The sequence below is a fragment of the Salvelinus fontinalis genome, chromosome 10, assembly GCF_029448725.1.
Source record: "Salvelinus fontinalis isolate EN_2023a chromosome 10, ASM2944872v1, whole genome shotgun sequence".
In the NCBI taxonomy this organism is placed as follows: domain Eukaryota; kingdom Metazoa; phylum Chordata; class Actinopteri; order Salmoniformes; family Salmonidae; genus Salvelinus; species Salvelinus fontinalis.
Window position 1 is genome coordinate 11,978,283 of NC_074674.1, and position 23,022 is coordinate 12,001,304.

Below are 23,022 nucleotides of genomic sequence, written 5' to 3' on the forward strand. Positions count from 1 at the left end.
GAATGAAAGAATACCAATTCAAAAACACCCCTAAGCTAGACTAGCCTAATTCACAAACAGCTAACTAACTAACCAAAAATACAGGGGGTGGTCCGCCCAGTTCTAACTAGTGTTTTTAACAATATTTAACTACGGGTAGTGTAGCCCAAGGGCGACTTGTCTGGTTACCCCCTTTTCCCACCATCAAACAAACACTCAAACACCATAACCAAAACAATACTCACAGGTGGGGACAAAGTGACATGTAGCTGCAAAACACACAAGCGATCTACAGACAGAATGCATGTTACAAAGAGATTGAGCTCCTGAGACAACAACTGACAGGGGTTTTAAACCAAGGGAAAGGGACTGTGATTGGGTAAGGGAAAAGGAGCAGGTGTCTTCTGATTAGCGACTGATTGATGACTGATTGGGGAATGATTATTGTCACCTGTGAGTAGGGGAGAAGGAGAGAAAAGAAATACACACAGGATACACACAGAACACTTGTATCCGTAACAGTGGATATGTTGGGGCGGTATGCAAATTGGAGTGGGTCTAGGGTTTCTGGGATAATGGTGTTGATGTGAGCCATGACCAGCCTTTCAAAGCATTTCATGGCTACAGACGTGAGTGCTACGGGTCGGTAGTCATTTAGGCAGGTTACCTTACTGTTTTTGGGCACAGGGACTATGGTTGTCTGCTTGAAACATGTTGGTATTACAGACTCGGACAGGTTGAAAATGTCAGTGAAGACACTTGCCAGTTGGTCAGCGCATGCTCGGAGTACACGTAATCATGCTCGGAGTAGGTCTTACTCACATCGGCTGCAGAGAGCCTGATCACACAGTCGTCCAGAACAGCTGATGCTCTCATGCATGTTTAAGTGTTACTTGCCTCAAAGAGAGCATAGAAGTTATTTCGCTCATCTGGTAGGCTCGTGTCACTGGGCAGCTCTCGGCTGTGCTTCCCTTAGTCTGTAATAGTTTGCAAGCCCTGCCACATCCGACGATGTGTTTTAGGGACTCCTGAGAACCAGTAAAGAATCTAACTAGATAAAGCATTTACTGCAAATTTAATTTTGTCCGTTTGAATTTTGTACGTTTGAAACATCCTGCAGAGCCAGGGAAGACCAGTCTGTGATTGAGGCGAGGGGAATTTTTGCAGATACAATACTTTATTGTCTCTGTGCAGCAAACATTGGACAAGCCAGATGCTATTTTAACACAGTCTGACAAACCTCCAAAGATGATTTCCAAACTGTATCAATGGTTAATAGAGGCTTTTCCCGATGACACAAAACATGTTAAGGAAGACCTGGTAGAAGCTATTGATGATGAATGGATACAGATATGTTTGAAGGCCCAGTCATGTTCATATCATCTCAGACATAGATTACTGCAGTTTAAGACGATCCATAGAACATATGCCAGTGAAACTGAATTACATGCACTCAGAAATTTGTGTTAAACACAAAAGGGAACATATTTGCATATGTTATGGTCTTGTAAAGGCTGGCTGAATTCTGGAAAAGACTGTTCTTTTATCTCAGCATGTCTACAGATTCTCCCTTCTCCCTGTTTTTGTTTGTTGATCCTGGAGACTTGTCTGAAGAAACTGTGTACCCAAGTAACCAAGCATTTATAGCAGCTAAGAAATGTATTGCCATTTATTGGAATGTTGGTTATCCTCCCACAATGTCAAGTTATGTATCACTAGATTTATTACAAGATTAAGGGTATACTGGGCATCTTTCGTAATGTCTGGATGCCTTATATGGAATGCAGTACGACTAAAGGAGTCAGTATTGAAATCATGCCCACGTCAGGGGAGATACCTATTTAGGCAATCCCTAGCTGCTGGGCTGCTTAGTCCTGGCCCTGGTGGTCTGCTGTCCTGTGGGTTGTCACTCTGGCCTTGGCCTAACACACCCCAAACCAATAATGAATGTTTCACTAAGATCCTAAAGCTGAGTGGGGTGTGTTGGATTGGGGCTCTGCAGGGTGGTGGACCACTAGGGACAGGACAGGGCGACCCAGCTATATTGTGTGCAAGTTAAAAGAGCTCTACAGTACTATTAGGCCTATGAGATTAATTATATGGAGGATTTGCTGTTTCTGTGTGTTAATGTATATTTGAGGTGTATGTGTTTTTAAAATTATTTTTACCTTTCCCTTGGGAATAAAAAAAATAAAGATGTGAACTGGGAAGGAAATTGTGTTGGGAGAAAGTTGAGTTATTGACTAGACTCAAATAAAATAAAATGTTATTGGTCACATGCAGATGTTATTGCGGGTGTAGTGAAATGCTTGTGTTTCTAGCTCCAACAGTGCATTACTATCGAACAAGTAATATCTAACAATTTCACAAACACACAATACACACACATCTAAGTAAAGGAATGTAATTAAGAATTTATAAATATATGGATGAACAATGTCAGAGCAGCATAGACTAAGATACAATAGTATAGAATACAGTATATACATATGAGATGAGTAATGCAAAATATGTAAACATTATTAAAGTGACTAGTGTTCCATTTATTAAAGTGGCCAGTGATTTAAAGTCTGTGTATATAGGCAGCAGCCTCTAATGTGCTAGTGATGGCTATTTAACAGTCTGATGGCCTTGAGATAGAAGCTGTTTTTCAGTCTCTCGGTCCCAGCTTTGATGCACCTGTACTGACCTCGCCTTCTGGATGACAGCGGGGTGAACAGGCAGTGCCTCGGGTGGTTGTTGTCCTTTATTATCTTTTTGGCCTTCCTGTGACATCAGGTGCTGTAGGGGTCCTGGAGGGCAGGTAGTCTGCCCCCAGTGATGCGTTGGGCAGACCGCACCACCCTCTGGAAAGCCCTGCAGTTGCGGGCGGTGCTGTTGCCGTACCAGGCGGTGATACAGCCCGACAGGATGCTCTCAATTGTGCATCTGTAAATGTTTGAGGGTTTTAAGTCCAAAGACACATTTCTTCTTCACCACACTGTCTGTGTCAGACAGTTTGTGTCAGACAGTTTGTCAGTGATGTGTACGCCGAGGAACTTGATGCTTTCCACCTTCTCCACTGCAGTCCCATCGATGTGGATAGGGGGGTACTCACTCTGCTGTTTCCGAAAACCTAACCTAGGCTAGCGTTGATTGCGAAGATGGAGTCATTTTTCATTGAAATAAAACAAAAGTTATAGGAAAAATAATATGCCTATAGTGAAAAGTCTACAACGGGAATTTAATATAAGTTTTAATATTGTAGTAGTCTAAGATGAGAAGAATGCAGGCTACTGTGCAACTCCGTATTCTGGTAGGATACAATTTTGGAACTTGAATGAAATGTGTTATTATTATTGTATAGCATTGCTATTGTTGTAAGCCTCTTTATTAATCCATACCAGTTCTTTAAATATGCAAAACCTGTTTGGTTTAGTTATGTCTGTTGTTTTAATTGTGTAGGACTGTTAGAAATTAAGTTCCAACTCTAATGCTGTGTTTGCCACAATATAATAGCCTGCTCTTATTTTCCCTATAAACAATGGCTTGACTTACTTTTGATATTACCTAAATACAATTTAGAAACTTTTGGGAAGGTTTGGTGTGGCTACTATTAAGCTATAGCTACTGCACGCCTATGATATGAAGGCAGTGTGTACAGGCACTCCAACTGACTCTGACAGCTGAACTTGAGGTGAGGAAGAATGTTTCATTCCTACCAGAGTTACTCCTATAATCGAACAATATAATGCGTATCTTTATACAAAATATTCGGATAAAAAATGTACAAATGACCCTCCTTCTATACATCTATATCTGTATAGCAGACCCAGTAGTCATCTGACAAAGAAATGCATGTCATTTCGTACAATGCCGCTGGCATACCTCTATCTCTGGAGCTAGGCCTAAGCTTCTCTTCCTTTTATATAGGATATATACAGTGCATTCGGAAAGTATTCAGACCCCTTCCCCTTTTCCACATTTTGTTACGTTACAGCCTTATTCTAAAATTGATCAATCGACACACAATGCCCCATAATGACAAAGCGAAAACAGGTCGGAACTGAATGCATATGGATGTCGGGTACATTTCTCAAATGTCCGGTAAATTAAAATCCGGTCACGTTGTCCGTCGCCACATTTTCCTGAAGGAAACCCTGAAATGTGCATATTGTTTTTATGCAGATTTTAGAATATTCGCATGAAAATCTGTTGCCAATTGGATGGAAACCTATAGACACCCTAAGACCCTGACAAGTGCTCTGTCGAGTGTCACTTTGATTATGCCTGCACATCATGGTTCACCAGAAGCTCCAAACATGAGCTTCACCAGAAGCTCCAAAGAATAAGCTACAGACTAGGGTTGAACATTTTCCTGGTATTTTACAAATGTTCCATCCCGAGAATAATCACTTTTCTCCTAAGAAGTAGCAGCTGGGTAAAGTTTTTTTGTTGTTGCTGCATAAAGTAATGGTTGTTCATACTGTTGTAGAAGTGTTTAAGGTTAAGTTTAGGCATTAAGGTTTGGGATAGGCTTAAACAAAAATCTCAAAAACAAATTTCTATCTCTGGAATCGAACACGCAACCTTCGGCACCAGAGGCAGATGCTCATGCCCATCCGCAAAACCAAAACCTACTTGAAGGTAACAGTGCTCAGTGTTGTCCCGACAGTCTCAGACATGGACGGACACCGAATACTGACTTGTGTCACAGGTGACCTGGCTGAGTTGTAGACCTCGTCTCATGACAGTGTTTTTATTTTATTTGATCTATGCCATCTTTTTTTCCTATCTGTTTTTTGAATGGGCTGCATCTCAATCCACCACATCTGTCAATGTCAACCTTGGTGGAAGGTGGCGGAGCTACAGTGATGTTTGCAGTTGCCGTGCGTGCGTAAAGTAACTGGGGAAACTAACCTAGGAAAAAAACCTAGATTACAACCTATGTGTTATGATAATTTGCATTGTTTGCTCTATAAATCCTGTTAATTGATATGCCATGCCACCGTCATATACAGGCCTAAGGCCGAGAAAATAAGAAGACACAGTAGCAGAATAAATTCAACCAAACATTTGTTTCCTCACAAAACTGGAAAACGACATCTGTCTGGTGAAGTCCACGAAGCATATTGCATGTGACAAACAGTTACATGACCTACAGCATGCTCAAGCAAGTTGACGTTTCCGACATTTTTGGACTACTAAATAACTATTGATTTAGAACCATGGAGAGTTACAGCGAGTCAAAAAGAAAGCAGGAGCTGCCTCCACTATTCCAGCACCATTTCAACATTGTTGGATTTACATGTAAACACCCTCCAAACACCAGATCTCAGCTTAGGTGCACTACTTTTCACGGTTTTACTACACAATGATGGTATTTTGAGTCTTTCTGTTTTACCAAACCTAACGCGAGAAAAACTGACAGAGGCACCTCACCTGAACAGATGAAAACAGAACCTGATAAAGAGGGCCACAGCATATCAGAACCAACCAGTAAATCCACACTGTTCTGCAGCTCAGTGAAAATAGGGATGATCGGATGGAGAGAGGAGGATCTTGGTGACTGGGATCAAAGAGAATACAGACTATAAAAGGACATCAGTGGTAATAAGGGTAGGAAATCCATGGAGTTGTCCCATTTGAAATCGCCTAGTAGTGTACGTCAAAGTCCTGCTGCGCCGCCTCTTCATTGGTGTAAGGTGTGTGGAAAGTATTTCATCTCCATGGTTTCTTTAGTTAGTCACATGACAATGCATACAATGGATGAAGACCTTTTTTGTGGCGTGTGTGGAGAAAGCTTTGATTCCACAGAGAGTATGCAAGTTCATCTCCAAACTCATAGTGAAAGTGACTCATAGTACTTCACTATGAGTACTAAGTTAATAATGCATATGGGGGAGAAATTATTAAAATGGCCAAATTTTGGGAAATGTTTCAGCTACAGCTTTAATATGATCAAACACATTAGGAGCCACTCAGGGGAGAAAACCTATAAATGTCCTCATTGTGGCAAATGTTTCAGCGATAGCTCTAATCTGAAAGTTCACATCAGGAGCCACACAGGGAAGAAAACCTGTCAATGTCCTCATTGTGGCAAAGGTTTCAGCGATAGCTCTAATCTGAAAGTTTACATCAGGAGCCACACAAGGGAGAAATCGTATCACTTTTACTTTTGTGGCAAAGGATTCATTCAGAAAGCAAACATGTTGCATATAAGGATTCACACATGCGAGAAACTTCATACTACATATTAGTAATTTTTGTGTGGAAATGTTTCTGCTTTGGCACAGATATGAAAGTGCACATGACGAGACACACAGGAGAGAAATTGACACCGGAGAAATCCCTTATTTGCAGTTTGTGTTTCGCCGCTCACATTTCTCTGACAATTTACATGAGGATTCATACAGGGGAGAGATCATACAATCAGTAGCCAATTTATTAGGTACACCTCCCCGTTCACAAAAATGGTTCGCTCCTACAGACATTGAGTCATGTGGCCATGGCATACTATATAAGGCCGACAGGTATTGAGACATTCAGTTGCTGTTTGATTGAACGTTAAAATGGGAAAAACGAGTGACCTAAGCGACTTCGAGTGTGGTATGATTGTTGGTGCCAGGCGCGCCGGTTCCTGTATCTCAGAAACGGCCAGCCTCCTGGCCTTTTCATGCATGACAGTGTCTAAGGTTTACCGAGAATGGTGCCACAAACAAAGAACATCAGTCAGCGGCAATCCTGTGGGCGAAAACAGCTCGTTGATGAGGGAGGTCGAAGGAGAATGGCAGGAATCAGGCAAGCTAAGAGACGGGCCACAAATAGGCAAATAACGGTGCAGTACAACAACGATGTGTAGAACGGAATTTGAGAAAGCACAACTTGTCTGTCCTTGTCACGGATGTGCTATTGCAACAGATGACCACACCCGAGTTCCACTCCTATTAACTAAAAACAAGAAGAAGAGGCTGCAGTGGGCACACGATCACCAACAGCAGAACACAATTATTGAGGAGTGGAAAAACATTGCCTGGTCTGACGAATCCCGGTTCCTGTTGCGTCATGCTGAAGGCGGAATCAGGATTAGGCGTAGGCAACATGACTTCATGGCCCCATCCTATCTGGTGTCGACGGTACAGGCTGGTGGTGGTGGTGTAATGGTGTGGGGAATGTTTTGAACGCCACAGTGTACCTGAACATTGTTGCTGACCTGATGCATCCCTTCATGGCTACAGGGGGTTCCGACCCGGTAATAGATGGATGTACCTAATAAACTGGCAACTGAGTGAATACGTGTCCTGTATGTAGAAAAGGCTTTATTTCCTCAAGTGCATTAGGTGCACATAAAAAAAACATATTACCACATCACCATGGTCATCCAATGAAACAAGAAATAGCAGAGACAAAAACAGAACTTTACAACAGGTGTATTGTATTTAAAAGAGGCGCAAATCAAAGGGAAATGCCTAAGTGCCTTGTGTGGGGAGAGGGTGTCATGTCTGCTCCTGCTCCTCCCCTCTGGCGTACAACGTCGCCAGAATACTAACCACCGGCTTGATTCAATCTGTATCACGGAATTTACATTCAATCTGTATCACAATTTACATTTAAAGGCAATGTTCTAGGGTTCGCGTGACTGCATTCACGGTAAACGCTCAATCGTAATTGACCGTTACATTTCAATTGCACAATACCACGGATCTTCTGCGATACCGATTGAATCGAGCCCTAGTGAGTTTCAAGTGAGTTTCTGAGCAACAGTAGTCACTGCTAATTTGTTCAACAGGACATTTGAACTGATGTGTTGTATCTGTACACAGAGCTTGCTTTTGATTTGATGTAGAATTGAATGATATTTCACATCTTTTGATATCCCAGTTTTTGTACTATTTTGTTCCATTGTATTGAAAGCAACTTATTTTGAAAACGTCACTCCATGGATGTTAATAAATAAAGATTTTATGAAGATTAAATAAAGATAAAGATTTTATGAACCATACTGCAACTCTCAATGGTGTCATGACCTGAGGAAACCTCAAAGGTGTTATGACTGCCTATGTATAACCATTAAAGTGTTTTTCAGTGGGGTATTCTTATATACAGTGTAGTACAGCAGAGACAAATGCAGATGATTTGACACATGGTAAGTGTTTATTAGGTGGGTTTTTCTCCATTACAAACAGCGCAATAAGGGGGAAAGCAATATCAAAACTGACCATTATACAAAAGACAGGATTGACGTAAAGCAACCAAAGTCAAAGGGATATGGAGACAAGTGGACCTGCAAATACAGTGGTATAACCATCGCATATATATTTACATATTAATTTGTAATTGCATGGGAAAAGAAACAAAATGTAGAATGCTACAAAAGTATTTACAAGTTAATAAATAAAGCAAACACACACACAAAATCTAAAGTACAAAGGACATTGAGTCTTTTATAATACAAAAAATACAAAAAGAACATAGAAAAAACATTGAACAGGTAATCGTTAGAGAGTTCTGAGTCTTTGACAGTGATGGAGAGCGATGGCACAAAGGTTTTAAGGATGATCATTGTGAGAGGTTGAGGCATGGGGACATGTTCCTGATCAGGCAGTGTTTCTGAGAGGGACTAACTTAGTTTGATCGGTGCAGTCTTCGGCCCTTACTTTTACCAAAAACAACACAGACACAGAAGAGAGTCTCTTTCACACACACACAGACTAACATTTGTGAAACCTGAAAAGTTCGACATATTTATGACAGACCCCCCCCCCCCCACCCCACCCCACCCTCTCTCTGATATATAGATATTCTGGGTACCTGGGGAGGGCACACAAAGACATTCGCAAAAAAAGAGAAACAATAAGCACACATTCCGGGATGAACTCTCACTTACACGCACACATTAACTGGGAACTTACACAAACGTTTGAGATGTGCACAAAGGATCCATCCCTCATTCATTGACGCATTACAGAAGTTGTCTTTAACCACAGATCTAGGTTTAGCGTTCCCATCCTCAATCCTAACCTTGGTCATAGGACGTAGGAATATAAGCTGACCTTGAATCAGGGCTTAGGGGCAACTTCCATCAACACCACCGATATGAAGTCCAGCGAATGACATAAGGGCAGTAGACTCCCGGACCCCAATATTCACAAACATACAGCAACCATCACTGTCACCAACCAGCACAGTTGAATGCATTCATAACGCAGTACTTATATAATATGACTAGGGAGAGGCTATACGGACACACCTGATGCTCAAATGGATGACATTGTCATGCCCTGATCTGTTTCACCTATCCTTGTGCTTGTCTCCACCTCCCTCCAGGTGTTGCCCATCTTCCCCGTTATCCCCTGGGTACTTATACCTGTGTTTTCTGTCTGTCTGTGCCAGTTCGTTTTGTTCGTTCAAACCTACCAGCGGTTTCCCTTGCTCCTGTCTTCGCTATAGTCCCTGTTTTCTAGTTAAACAGTTTTTACCTTTTCTGCCTGCCTGCCTGCCTGCCCCGAGCCTGCCTGCCGTCCTGTACCTTTGCCTCTACTCTGGATTACCGACCTCTGCCTCACCTAACCATGAGCCCACCTGCTGTTCCGGTGCCTTACACTCTCGCTGGATTATTGACCTCTGCCTGCCTTGACCTGTCGTTTGCCTGTCTCTGTCTCCATCTGGGTCCTACCTTAAAACGTGATAGACATATGTAGCGCAGCTGAGAGTCGAGTGTGGATTTGGTTCAGTAAGTCGTCCTGATAGGCCCTTCCCAGCTAGTTTATGCTGGCTAGCTGGCAACAGCAGCAGCGTGGCGCTAGTTAAAACTTGTAAAAGAAAGGGATGGGCGAGGGAGAAACAACTTGTAGTATTGGTCATCTGGATTTGGTCACCATCTCCAATTTGTTCCATCCCACTTGATTTTATTTTGAGTAGGATAGCAGCCTACATGAAAAACAATTTAATGTTGGTAGTGATCTAGATGGATGTCACCGTTATGCAGTCTACACTGCTCAATGGGGAGAGTTTGCACTGCAAGCCAACGCAACACAGGGCACCATGTCCTTCTCTCCCGCTTGACGCAGTAAGGATAGGGAAGTAGATAGTGTAGCCAATAGTGATTTTCACCGAAAATGTACTACCTCTAACGTTACATTTTGTAAAACTATTAATTAGACAAAAACTAAAGGATTCTTAACACTCCCAAGTCCCAACTTCGGCCGACAAGTTTCAAGTTCCCGCTGACGTTTTTAGCCACGAGCATTAAACTAGCTTGCTGGGAACGGCTCATCAGGAAGACTGTCTGAAATGACTGAACCGAATCCGTTCGTCACCACTCGACTCTCACTGCACAACAAACGTCATAAATTTTGGCACCAGGAGTGTCCATATAGCCACTCCCCTATGACCACCCATCCTTATGATAATTGACATATGAAAAACTATCATTATAGCACCTGAAAACATTTCCATGGCTTTACTATTAGGCACATCAAGGATGTGTTGTGAAATGTAAATTCAATGTTTCAAACTGTTGTGGAAGTTGACATACCCTTTTTACACTACTGTACTGAGCTGAGCCAAGCTGTACTGCGCTGGCCTAGTTATGCATCAACCATAGTTGCTGGGACTGTGCTGGACAGCACCATGTTAAAATAAAATATCAGAGCCAGCCGGCACACTATGGTTCAGGTTGGCACAATATGTAAAAAGGCTATAGAAGTAAAGTATAGCCAGCCTACATATAGCCTGCCCTCTGATAGAGACCCAATCCTGTGTCCATTTTGGAATGTTTATTGCCATGCACAGGACACAGTGTGACACGGTCACAGTCAAAAAGTCAATCATTTCAGAAAACCCTTTGAGCATGAACACAGGCTTTAACACTGTAATCCACAACACCACTGACATGGCTGCTGATAGTTAGGGACGTTAGGTTGGATCCTAAGTGCTGCAATACTGTAAGAAATGGATAGACATGGAGTACTACAAACCAAGGACTCGTCATATCAGATGATCTTCTATCAGAGTCATAGACAAAGAATCACACATCTGTGGTGCAAGGAATCTCTCAACAGCAAGCAAACTCACTCCCCCACTGCAATCTCCATGCTCCCAAAAACGGTCTATGATCATATGTCATAGTCCACTTTTATCTGTTCTTTGGCACACGCGGAGTGGACCAGTATGTTTTAATTTGAGTTCTTTCTTTTCCTCTCTTTCCTTTATCTCCCGAATTAACTGGTGCACAAGGAAAAAAGGCCTTAATGAAAGAGAGAAATAAAGGACAAGAAGGACAGACCTTTCATTCTTCTTTTTTTCTTTACACTACATGGAACAAACAGACTAGACATTTAAAGACCACGGTTCATTTCACAATACAACATTCATGTTTCCATCTCTGTCCATCTCTCTCTCGCTCTTTCTCTGAGTGCTTGAGTACTTTACGCACGCACGCACACACACACACACACACACACCAGCTGAGGGAGGGTTCTGTAGAAATGATAGGGAGTATAACTCCTTTAAGAGGGAAGGCATTTTCAGACGCACCTGGATGAAATACAGTTACCATTTTCCCTCAGTTTTCCCTCTTGAGTGCTCACTCTCGATTAGGACATCCACAGAGGGCTGAAGCTAACAGGAAGTGATTTGTGCAAGTTCATTGGCCTATAGGTCTTTCCATCCCACTCAGCTGTATTAGTCCTCTGAGGCTTTGACGCTCAGACGCCGAACACAAGACCGAGCTGGCGGCTGGCCCCTCTACCATGGCACAGCAAGGGTGGTACTAAAAGATGGAACCCAGAGAGCCCAGCAGGAAGCGGGAGGTGGGCGAGGACATGGTGTAGCCCCTCAGAAGATGCCCTTGCCGATTTTCAGGCCTTTCTGCTTCATGCGCGGCAGTGTGGAGCTGGCCACGTGCTTGGTCCGGCCCACCTTGGGGAAGCCACGTTTCTTCAGGACAAAGTCGTAGTTGGCCGAGGAGTTCATGGCATAGAAAACGTTGGCATTGTCTGGAATCTTCAGCTCTGTGGAGGGAAGGGGGTGCAAAAGAAACACAGTTATGGTTAAAAGACACATTGAACCAACAGGCAAGATGGAATGTTAAAATCTGGTTGAGAAGATGGACGGAGAGATTGTTAGACATGGCTTACAGTGTGCAGATATTTCAAAATTGTACAGTAGGACCAGAGATAGGAACACATTGGAAATGGGTTAGGAACACTGAAATGTTTGTAACTTTGGAATGTAGTTCAAAATGCATCAACTCTGAGGTTTGTATCTTTCAGGTTCCGCTCGAAGTCTTGAGGTGAGCATGACAGACAGCTGACTGACCTTTCTCCTCGGAGATCTTCTGCAGCAGTTCGTAGTCCTCCGCTCTCTCCCGGTCCAGGTTGTGTTTCACCATGGCCTTCCTGATCACCGCCGGCGTCTTGTCCTGACTGGTCACCTGGAGATCACATTAAGACCACAATAAGACATTGGCATTGGCTCAACCAGACCCCACAACCACCAAACACATTGGCAGGGAATTTCTCTTTATACTCTACCATAATCATCACCAACGCAGCAGCTCACCAAGATGCTCTTGTACATGTTGCCGTTGTCCACATCCAGGCTGACCCGGATGATGCAGCAGTCGTCCACCTGCTGGTTGTAGAGGGGCAGTGACAGTGACGAGTAGTTGGACACACCCGACATGGAGCGCTTGTGCGAGCGGGAGCCGGCCCCTACCACGGGCGTGGAGGACATGGAGGAGGAGGAGGCGCTGCTGGAGCCCGAGCCAGATCCCACACCAGAGGCGTCCAAGGAGGACAGAGAAGTGGACTCCCAGAACTGGAGAGAGACCAAGAGAGAAGGGGGGCAGCACAGGTTAGACTATTGAAATGCAATCAAGGAGAGCAATGCTTCTTAAACAGGTACATTTACCATGTTTGGAAACTGTTGAATGAATTCCAGTGTATTTTGACAAACATTTGGGAACACTGGAATTGAGACTGGTGTTGTTTTACATGATGAGTGATGGGACGGTGTTTGCATGACTTGAACATGCCACTAGCATGACATGCATGTAGAAAACACAATGAAAAATGTTGGAGTGATGAATGTGCGACCAGGCGAAACCCACAATGCTACTTCTATTGAGTTGTTATGAGCAGTATGGATACAAGGTGAACTCTTCATCCCCAATTAGACACAACAAATGAAACCCAGTCAAAACAAACAGGTCAAAGTCAACTCGACACCTGCACACATTCGAAAACGACTCAACATGCACACGCCATTCTCGCCCCCCCCAAAAATGGCTACAGGGATGATGTGATGGTGACGTCACACAGATAGATAGAAACAGTGCAAACAGCACACTCCTTTGATGGTAGTGTGAAATGGCTGTGCCACGAGCTAGTGTAGGTGAAACAGAAATATGGTACAGGAAGTAGTAAATAGTACCGTGGGTGCCAGGTCAGGCAAGGGGCCGCACTTCCCTAACGTGGAATTGGAATGTTTTACGGAAGGCGTGGAGGTCTACAGAAAAGGAATTAAGAGCTACAGTCACCAGTGAGCTTCACATGGGCTGTTTCTTGTGGGCTGGAAGAGTTATAATATGCTATGACAGTAGTACCGCTATAGTGATCATACTGGTATCATGGTCTTTAATGGTAGACTCAATGATATGACATCATCATCTTACACAGTGGAGCAACTTCCTGCTTACGGACATCAACAATGACAGAATTCGATAGCACACTGTCCTCTGACATGTCTCCATTGTAAATAGGAGTGTGTTCTTAACTTACCTTCCGGTATAAATGAAGGTTAAATTGGTGAATAAAACATCTCTCTCACCTTTCGCTCGTGGGCGTCAGGCGAGTCGGAGATGAGGCTGATATTTATCTCCTCGACGTCGGAGCTGCTGGAGCCGGCTGAGGTGACGCTCAGGGAGTCTGCTCCGTCACCCCCTCCACCTCCACTTGAGCCCCCCAGGCCGGGGGCGTAGCGCAGCTGGTCAAAGGACTTGGAGTGAGAGCTGCCCGCACTGCAGTAGCCCGGCTCCAAGCTGGCCGGCTGGCGACTGAAAGAGGGAGTGAAGGAATGGGAGGGAGAGGGAGGAGGGAGAGATGGGAAAGAAAATGCAGAATGAGAGGAAGAGTAAGAAGAATGAGTAAATGAAATGAAACATTGACACAAATAGACTGCAAATCATTAGGGGGGAATTCCGACCCGAGTTAAGCACGCGTAATTGGAATGTAATTCCCTTTTTATGCACTTTTCTCGATACACCTATTCTGACCTTGAACTTAAGTATGAGAACGGCATGCTATTCACCCGCCATTGGGTTGAGGTGGAGAGGGAATAAATGAACACACACACAAACACTCACTCCATCATTTGCTCACTTACACATAATATGCGCACACATTTAAACTGACTCTACACACCCACTCACATACAAGCTGCTTCTACTCTGCTTATCTTATATCCTGTTGCCTTGTCCCCTTACCGCTATACTCATCTACCTCCATCACTCAAGTATCCCTGCACATTGTAAATATGGTATTGGAACTGACTTAAATATATTTCCTGTATCTAATACTCAGAAGCATAGCATATAAAGGAGTGAAAGAGACTGGTTTTCATATCCGAAGTTAAAGCTGTAGGAGACAGATGGCTTTGGAACGTGTTGGGTGGACGGGAGAAAGTCACAGGATTGCTATAGGGGAAGCGGATGGACATATGTGGATTAGGCGAAGGAGGGGTTGAGGTCAGGTCAGATCCCCTGAAGGTAGAAATTATGGTTTATTACCCTATTTCCCTCTTCCTGTCGAACCATAAGATGTAAGGATTGGAGAGAAGGAGGAGGGCCTAAAGTGGAGCATATATACTTGTGGTGGTGGAAACAAACAAGTTTTTGTCTGAATGCAGCTGTATCGACTCTTTGGGAATAATTAGTTGGTTAAGCTTCTCTAGTGTCCGTGAGTTATTTACTCTGAAAATTAGAACCTAACACTTACTTACTTTCATATTTCTTATTTTTATTTATTGTGTTTTTTCTTTCTAGCTATACATTGTTATTGATTATTGCATTGATGGGTTTCGAGTTTGCAAGAAAGGCATTTCAGTGTACTTGTGCATGTGACATTAAAACTTGGAAACTTGAAGGTGTGGCAGAGGTATGTCTACAGATACACCATATTCTGACCTTGACTAATTCCCTAATAATTCCACCATCTTTACGCGTGATGGAACCATGAAGAAGGTCGAGAGAACATACTGGTTCCAAGTGGGAAAAGCATCTACTTCATTTTTTCAATAGAAATAACACAATTGTCCATGCACTGTAATTTATAACTTACAAGAGCTATTGATCAGAGGTAAGTAAATGAGTAAACCGTTTGGAAAAGGGGATTGTAAATATAAATTACACTTGTTTTAGATCTATATTATCTTATTATGATCGCTGGAGACAAATGTGAAAGCAGTCATATGGCAACAAACTGAAGCATATCAACATGTCAACTTTCCCACAGTAAAGTGGGCACTCTCGAATGTCTTAATTATAGGCTACCCCGACATTCTCTGTTCCCTATTTCTATCATGTTAAATATTAGCCACTATAAGTATTGAACGTCACTAGGCCTAATAACCACACATATTCAACTGTAAATGTACTGTTAGTTCCCTTCATTTGGTATAGCCTACATTATCATTTAATTACATTGTTTCCTTTACCTTCATTTGGCCTTCTCTGTAAACACCATCACGGCCGTGTGGTTGTTACTGAGGATCATTAGTAACAGTTGATAATAATAAAAAAAATACATGTAGGCTAATTAAATCAATATGGAGCTCAGACCAAGCCGTAACAGTTTGAACCCGACGCATTGCGCAATACTTGGCTGTGTCATCACACAGTTCCATGGTTAGTGCAGGCAATAGACGAGGGTATAGCCTACTATTGTACACTATTCTCCCTGTTATAATTCTTTGTACACTAATCTTCCAACATTACAATGGGTTGAAGAAATGAATGTGGCAATTTTCAGAATTAATCTTTCTTTTGCGCGTAAAGGCTCTCCAAATCTGTTTTCTATGATTCATAAATACTTTACTAAACCTAAATAATCTACAAGATCAGTCTTTTTAAATCTACCAATTGGTGCTGAAACAGAGTCGAATTTGCATATATTTAGATTGCTTTCTTTCATTGATCCCTAATATTCCGAACCTGTTCTCTCGATATATTCTAGTGATTCTGTTGACAAAATTCGAACTAAAAAGGTACACTGTATTTAAAGGGATGGCTTAAGATACTGAAAACCCTATTGTATGAAAACTCCACGAGAAAATCTTTTGGCCAACAAGTGTGAGGGTTTTCAGTTGTTTAATAACATGTATTCAGAGAACGCAAGGAAGCACCTGCAGAGCACGTTTGTCACGATCGTCGTAACTTTGAAGAGAGGACCAAGGCGCAGCGTGATATGAATACATCTTCTTTAATGAAGACAAACAAACACTTACAAACGAACAAAAACAACAAACGATCGTGAAGCTAAACAAACTACTTGCACACATGCAACATAGACATAGACAATTACCCACAACCAACCTTATGCCCATGGCTGCCTTAAATATGGCTCCCAATCAGAGACAACAATAGACAGCTGTCTCCGATTGAGAACCAAACCAGGCAACCATAGACTTTCCTAAACACCTACACTGAACACAACCCCATACACTCTACAAAACCCCCTATACAATACAACCACCCAAGACGAGACAAAACACATGGGGACTGGAGACAAAACATCCCCCATGTCACACCCTGACCTAACTAAAATAATACAGAAAACAAAGATAACTAAGGCCAGGGCGTGACAACGTTACGCAAATGAATAAGGTAAGTCTAAAAGGTGTACATTTCCTAAGACTGAATCGGACCCATTGAACAGAAATACTTTCTGCAATAATTTTGGGAGGATTTATTTCTTGACTCACTCGCTCCAGCGTTTGATGATTCCTGTGTTCTTCTTTTTCAGAGTATTTGAGGCTGACTCCGACAGCGGCTCGATCTCACACGACTGACTGTAGCTGTGGAAAGCACACGGAGAAGAGTATGTGTGTGTTCCTGTCTTTTCAAGTGTCTAGTCCTCCCCTTCCCTCTCTTCCACTGTCCGTCTCATAATCCTCTCCTCTCTCCCACCCTTCCATTCTAATACATACTGTTTGTCACACCCACCATAATCTATTTCTGGTGTTTATGAAAATACTACTACATGCATTTCGAACAGAATACTCTCTGTTCCTTCTCTCACCTCTCGGCCTCAGTGAGTTTGTCCACACCGGAGAACCAATGTCGGAAACGCTTGTTGCGGGTGAAGTTATAATTGTTGCAGGCCAGCTGCAGAAGCTTGATCTGGGCGATCACCTCAAACTCCTACAAGACCAGAGGAAATATAAGGGTAAGTATGCAGTGTTCATCTTCATCATCATCGCACATGAAATACATGTTGCATTTCTTACCTTCCTCCTCTTCTCAAAATGTATCAGCCCTCCCTGTAAGCAAGAAAATATGTTCTTTAGAACAGAAATTGTTGAAGAAGGTGTGTGTTCATGCGTGTGTGTGTGCGTGCGTGCGTGCGTGCGTGCGACTCTCACGTCCAGGTAGTCCTTCATGGCAGTATCCATCATGACTAGGTCTGTCAGGAAAGTACCCAGGTAGGGAATGGTCCCCTGCATCACACTCTGAAATACACACACACAGGCAGACAGAGACTGGGGTTAGTGTGTGTGTGTGTGTGTATATGTATGCATGACTTTGCTAGTGATGAAATAATGCATTACAGACTTTTTGCCCGCTGAGGACGCATGTAGATGAAAATAAATACAAATATTTCTTCATCTCCCTCTGCGTACAATGATTAGGTTAATGAACTATCTCCAGTTGGCTATTGTTCCCAGTTTAATAATTGCACAACTGATCATATGACTACACTGTAATTACAGTCAAATTAAACTGTAAAGTAGCATATCACTACTACAGTTGTGGTCAAAAGTTTTGAGAATGACACAAATATACATTTTCACAAAGTCTGCTGCCTCAGTTTGTATGATGGCAATTTGCATATACTCCAGAATGTTATGAAGAATGATCAGATTAATTGCAAAGTCCCTCTTGCCATGCAAAAGGACCAGCTGACATCATGTCAGTGATTCTCTCAACACAGGTGTGAGTGTTGACGAGGACAAGGCTGGAGATCACTCTGTCATGCTGATTGAGTTCGAATAACAGACTGGAAGCTTCAAAAGGAGGGTGGTGCTTGGAATCATTGTTCTTCCTCTGTCAATCATGGTTACCTGCAAGGAAACACGTGCCGTCATCATTGCTTTGCACAAAAAGGGCTTCACAGGCAAGGATATTGCTGCCAGTAAGATTGTACCTAAATCAACCATTTATCGGATCATCAAGAACTTCAAGGAGAGCGGTTCAATTGTTGAAGAAGGCGCCCAAGAAAGTCCAGCAAGCGCCAGGACCGTCTCCTAAAGTTGATTCGGCTGCGGGATCGGGGCACCACCAGTACAGCGCTTGCTCAGAAATGGCAGCAGGCAGGTGTGAGTGCATCTGCACGCACAGTGAGGCGAAGCCATTTGGAGGATGGCCTGTTGTCAAGAAGGGCAGCAAAGAAGCCACTTCTCTCCAGGAAAAACATCAGGGACAGACTGATATTCTGCAAAAGGTACAGGGAATGGACTGCTGAGGACTGGGGTAAAGTCATTTTCTCTGATGAATCCCCTTTCCGATTGTTTGGGGCATCCGGAAAAAAGCTTGTCCGGAGAAGACAAGTTGAGCGCTACCATCAGTCTTGTGTCATGCCAACAGTAAAGCATCCTGAGACAATTCATGTGTGGGGTTGCTTCTCAGCCAAGAGAGTGGGCTCACTCACAATTTTGCATAAGAACACAGCCATGAATAAAGAATGGTACCAACACATCCTCAGAGAGCAACTTCTCCCAACCATCCAGGAACAGTTTGGTGACGAACAATGCCTTTTCCAGCATGATGGAGCACCTTGCCATAAGGCAAAAGTGATAGCTAAGTGGCTCGGGGAACAAAACATCGAACTCCCCAGACCTTAATCCCATTGAGAACTTGTGATCAATCCTCAAGAGGTGGGTGGACAAACAAAAACCCACAAATTCTGACAAACTCCAAGCATTGATTATGCAAGAATGGGCTGCCATCAGTCAGGATGTGGCCCAGAAGTTAATTGACAGCATGCCAGGGCGGATTGCAGAGGTCTTGAAAAAGAAGGGTCAACACTGCAAATATTGACTCTTTGCATCAACTTCAAGTAATTGTCAATAAAAGCCTTTGGCACTTATGAAATGCTTGTAATTATGCTTCAGTATTCCATAGTAACATCTGACAAAAATATCTAAAGACACTGAAGCAGCAAACTTTGTGGAAATTAATATTTGTGTCATTCTCAAAACTTTTGGCCACGACTGTAGATTGAGCTGTGAGCCTTTTGCCAGTAAGAGTGATTCCATAAATAACCACTAGAGAGGTGTGTCTCCCTTCTATCCACCACAGAGAGAGAGCAAATAACTATGAACCCCTTCATTTTGAAAATAAAAATACTGCTCCTCTAAGCTATCTACATTAGATGCATCCATGACAGTCATTTGCTACAAAGTGGGCCAATTTCAAAGAGAGTGATTTTAAAGTGGAGAAGACAAGTGAGAGTGAAAGGGCAAGAGGAGAGCGTTCTGTTTGTGTATGTGTGTTTGTCTATGAATGACTATGCACACCTGTGTGTTTGTGTGTGTGTGTGTGTGTGTGTGTGTGTGTGTGTGTGTGTGTGTGTGTGTGTGTGTGTGTGTGTGTGTGTTAAAGTGAATGCGTCAGCAGAGTTCAGTGAGGACAGAAAGAGGGGCTGCTTGTTTTCTGTTTGATGGCTCTTACCCGCTGGAGCGCTAATTGACAAAACCAAATTACCCCCGCCAGTCTTATCTATAGGGGCAAGATGGGAGTGCTTTCATTACATCTGGCACCTCCTTCTCTCTCTCCCTATCTGTCTCTTGAAACAGACAGTTGAAGTCGGAAGTTGACATACACCTTAGCCAAATACATTTAAACTCAGTTTTTCACAATTCCTGACATTTAAAGTAACAATTCCCTGTCTTAGGTCAGTTAGGATCACCAGTTCATTTTAAGAATGTGAAATGTCAGAATAATAGTAGAGAGAATGATTTATTTCAGCTTTTATTTCTTTCATCACATTTCCAGTGGGTCAGAAGTTTACATAAACAATTTAAAGGCAATGCTACCAAATGAGTGTAACTTGGGTCAAACGTTTCGGGTAGCCTTCCACAAGCTTGAATTTTGGCCCATTCCTCCTGACAGAGCTGGTGTATCCGAGTCAGGTTTCTAGGCCTCCTTGCTCGCACACGCTTTTCAGTTCTGCCCACAAATTTTCTATAGGATTGAGGTCAGGGCTTTGTAATGGCCACTCCAATACCTTGACTTTGTTGTCCTAAAGCCATTTTGCCACAACTTTGGAAGTATGTTTGGGGTCATTGTCCATTTGGAAGACCTATTTGCGACCAAGCTTTAACATCCTGACTGATGTCTTGAGATGTTGCTCAATATGTCCACATAATTTTCTTTCCTCATGATGCCATCTATTTTGTGAAGTGCACCAGTCCCTCCTGCAGCAAAGCACCCCCACAACATGATTCTGCCACCCCCGTGCTTCACGGTTGGAATGGTGTTCTTCGGCTTGCACGCCTCCCTCTTTATTCTCCAAACATAACGATGGTCATTATGGCCAAACAGTTCTATTTTTGTACATTTCTCCAAAAAGTACGATCTTTGTCCCCATGTGCAGTTGCAAACCGTAGTCTGGCTTTTTTATGGCGGTTTTGGAGCAGTGGCTTCTTCCTTGCCGAGTGGCCTTTCAGGTTATGTCGATATAGGACTCGTTTTACTGTGGATATAGATACTTTTGTACCTGTTTCCTCCAGCATCTTCACGAGGTCCTTTACTGTTGTTCCGGGATTAATTTGCACCAAAGTATGTTCATCTCCAGGAAACAGAACGCGTCTCCTTCCTGGGCGGTATGACGGCTGCGTGGTCCCATGGTGTTTATACTTGCGTACTATTGTTTGTTACGTGGTACCTTCAGGCGTGAACGTGGTACCTTCAGGCGTTTGGAAATTACTCCCAAGGATGAACCAGACTTGTGGAGGTCTACAATCTTTTTTCTGAGGTCTTGGCTGATTTCTTTTGATTTTCCCATGATGTCAAGCAATGGGGCACTGAGTTTGAAGGTAGGCCTTGAAACACATCCACAGGTACACCTCCAATTGACTCAAATTATGTCAATTAGCCTATCAGAAGCTTCTAAAGCCATGACATAATTTTCTGGAATTTTCCAAGCTGTTTAAAGGCACAGTCAACTTAGTGTATCTAAACTTCTGACCCACTGGAATTGTGATACAGTAAATAATAAGTGAAATATTCTGTCTGTAAACAATTGTTGGAAAAATTACTTGTGTCATGCAAAGTAGATGTCCTAACCGACTTGCCAAAACTATAGTTTGTTAACAAGAAATTTGTGGAGTGGTTGAAAAATGAGTTTGGATGACTCCAACCCAAGTGTATGTAAACTTCCGACTTCAACTGTATATCTCTATCTCTCTCTCCCTTCTCTCTTTCCCTGTCTTTCTCTCTGTCTTCTCTCTCTTTTCCCTCTCTCTCTTCATCTCTCTGACTGTCACGCTTTCACTTTCATTTTCTGAGCTCCCCTTTACTCTCTTCTCCTGCCCTCTTCTCTCTTTAAATCTGTCCGCCAGGTCATTTAATTTCTCTCTTCGCTCCCTCCCTGCTTTTCATGTCATCCTCCATTTCCCTAAAGCCACTTTTTCTATCTTCCTCATCAATCTTTTTAGTCCTTTATCTCTCTCTCTCTCTCTGTCCAGTCCATCTCCCCCTCCTTTGTTGCATTCCCTCTATCTTAATGTCCTTACCAGGTCTCGGGGTTGCTGCTGTCTCTTCTGGGCTCGTTTGGGGTTTATTTCCAGGGTGGCAAATTTGGACGTGCCCTCCTAGACAGAGAGAAGAACCGACAACAAAAACACAGTGAGATCAAATGGCTAAGCCCCTATTTCAGCGATCAAATAACACCGGCCTCTGTTTTTGTTTGGTTAAACACGGTTAATTAAATGGAAGAATAGACACTTTTTCCTGGAATGCGTCCTGTCCTTTATCAAGCTATGAAACGGTAAACATACAGACTCCCACATTCTACTTCAGAGGAACAGGCAGAGTAGGGATATCCCCAACTGGCACAGCCTACCACCATGCTATGATGTCACTGGGGGGTTCCCCATCCCCCAATAACACACCTACCCATCCTTAATACACACATAACGGCTACCTCTAGATGCCCTGACATCTGTGTGTGTGTGTGCTTTGGAATTTGGGGAATGTTAGGGTTTGAGATCTATGTGTACGTAAGCGGGCTAAGTTACTATCCATCCAAACAAACACACCCCCACGTCCAAGTAAAGACCAACCACCCATGACCTGCCCTTTATATCGTTCTGTTCTATTCTGTTCTGTTACATAACAGTTGATAATGGATTAGCTAAATTAATCATGTTCCCAAGTGCACAAAGCGCTATACATTGTTAGGTAAGAACTCTTCTCATAGGGACGATGACCAGACATTTCACCAAGATATTTCATTAAGATAGAAAACTCCTGACGACAGAATTCCATACTTTGTTTTTTAATTTGATGGTGGAGAAATTGTATTGCTGTCCATTCAACTACCTGAATAAAGTCTTGTTTTTATGCGTCACAAATTAATTTCATAATGCCCTTTTTTGGGCACCAAACGCATCACACGTCACACGGCCTATTAGTTACCCTATTCTGCTACTTACTGCAGGGTAGTGTATTGTCTGATCGTGAGTGATGACACCATCAGTGTGTGTGTGTAGTCCTAGAGGGGTGTGACCCCACACAAAGGAAATCATATCACTCAACTGCCTAAAAGTTGACTCCATCTT

General features: G+C 42.9%; 1 protein-coding gene across 3 annotated transcripts in view; it reads right to left on the reverse strand.

The window, feature by feature from the left end:
* Positions 1-8,093: 8,093 nt before the first annotated feature.
* The window catches only part of LOC129863631 (ral guanine nucleotide dissociation stimulator-like), a 98,021-nt gene continuing 83,092 nt past the window's right edge, over positions 8,094-23,022 (reverse strand). For 2 of the 3 annotated variants that reach the window (XM_055935754.1, XM_055935752.1), the window contains exons 8-17: positions 21,976-22,053; positions 17,602-17,688; positions 17,467-17,499; positions 17,259-17,380; positions 16,942-17,034; positions 13,792-14,017; positions 13,396-13,470; positions 12,523-12,780; positions 12,280-12,394; positions 8,094-11,972 (exon numbers count right to left, since the gene is read on the reverse strand). In XM_055935754.1, coding sequence (XP_055791729.1) covers positions 11,797-11,972; positions 12,280-12,394; positions 12,523-12,780; positions 13,396-13,470; positions 13,792-14,017; positions 16,942-17,034; positions 17,259-17,380; positions 17,467-17,499; positions 17,602-17,688; positions 21,976-22,053 — 1,263 coding nt within the window. In that variant the 3' untranslated portion in view covers positions 8,094-11,796. The remainder of the gene's footprint in view (positions 11,973-12,279; positions 12,395-12,522; positions 12,781-13,395; positions 13,471-13,791; positions 14,018-16,941; positions 17,035-17,258; positions 17,381-17,466; positions 17,500-17,601; positions 17,689-21,975; positions 22,054-23,022) is intronic. The other variant, XM_055935753.1, reaches the window with a different exon arrangement.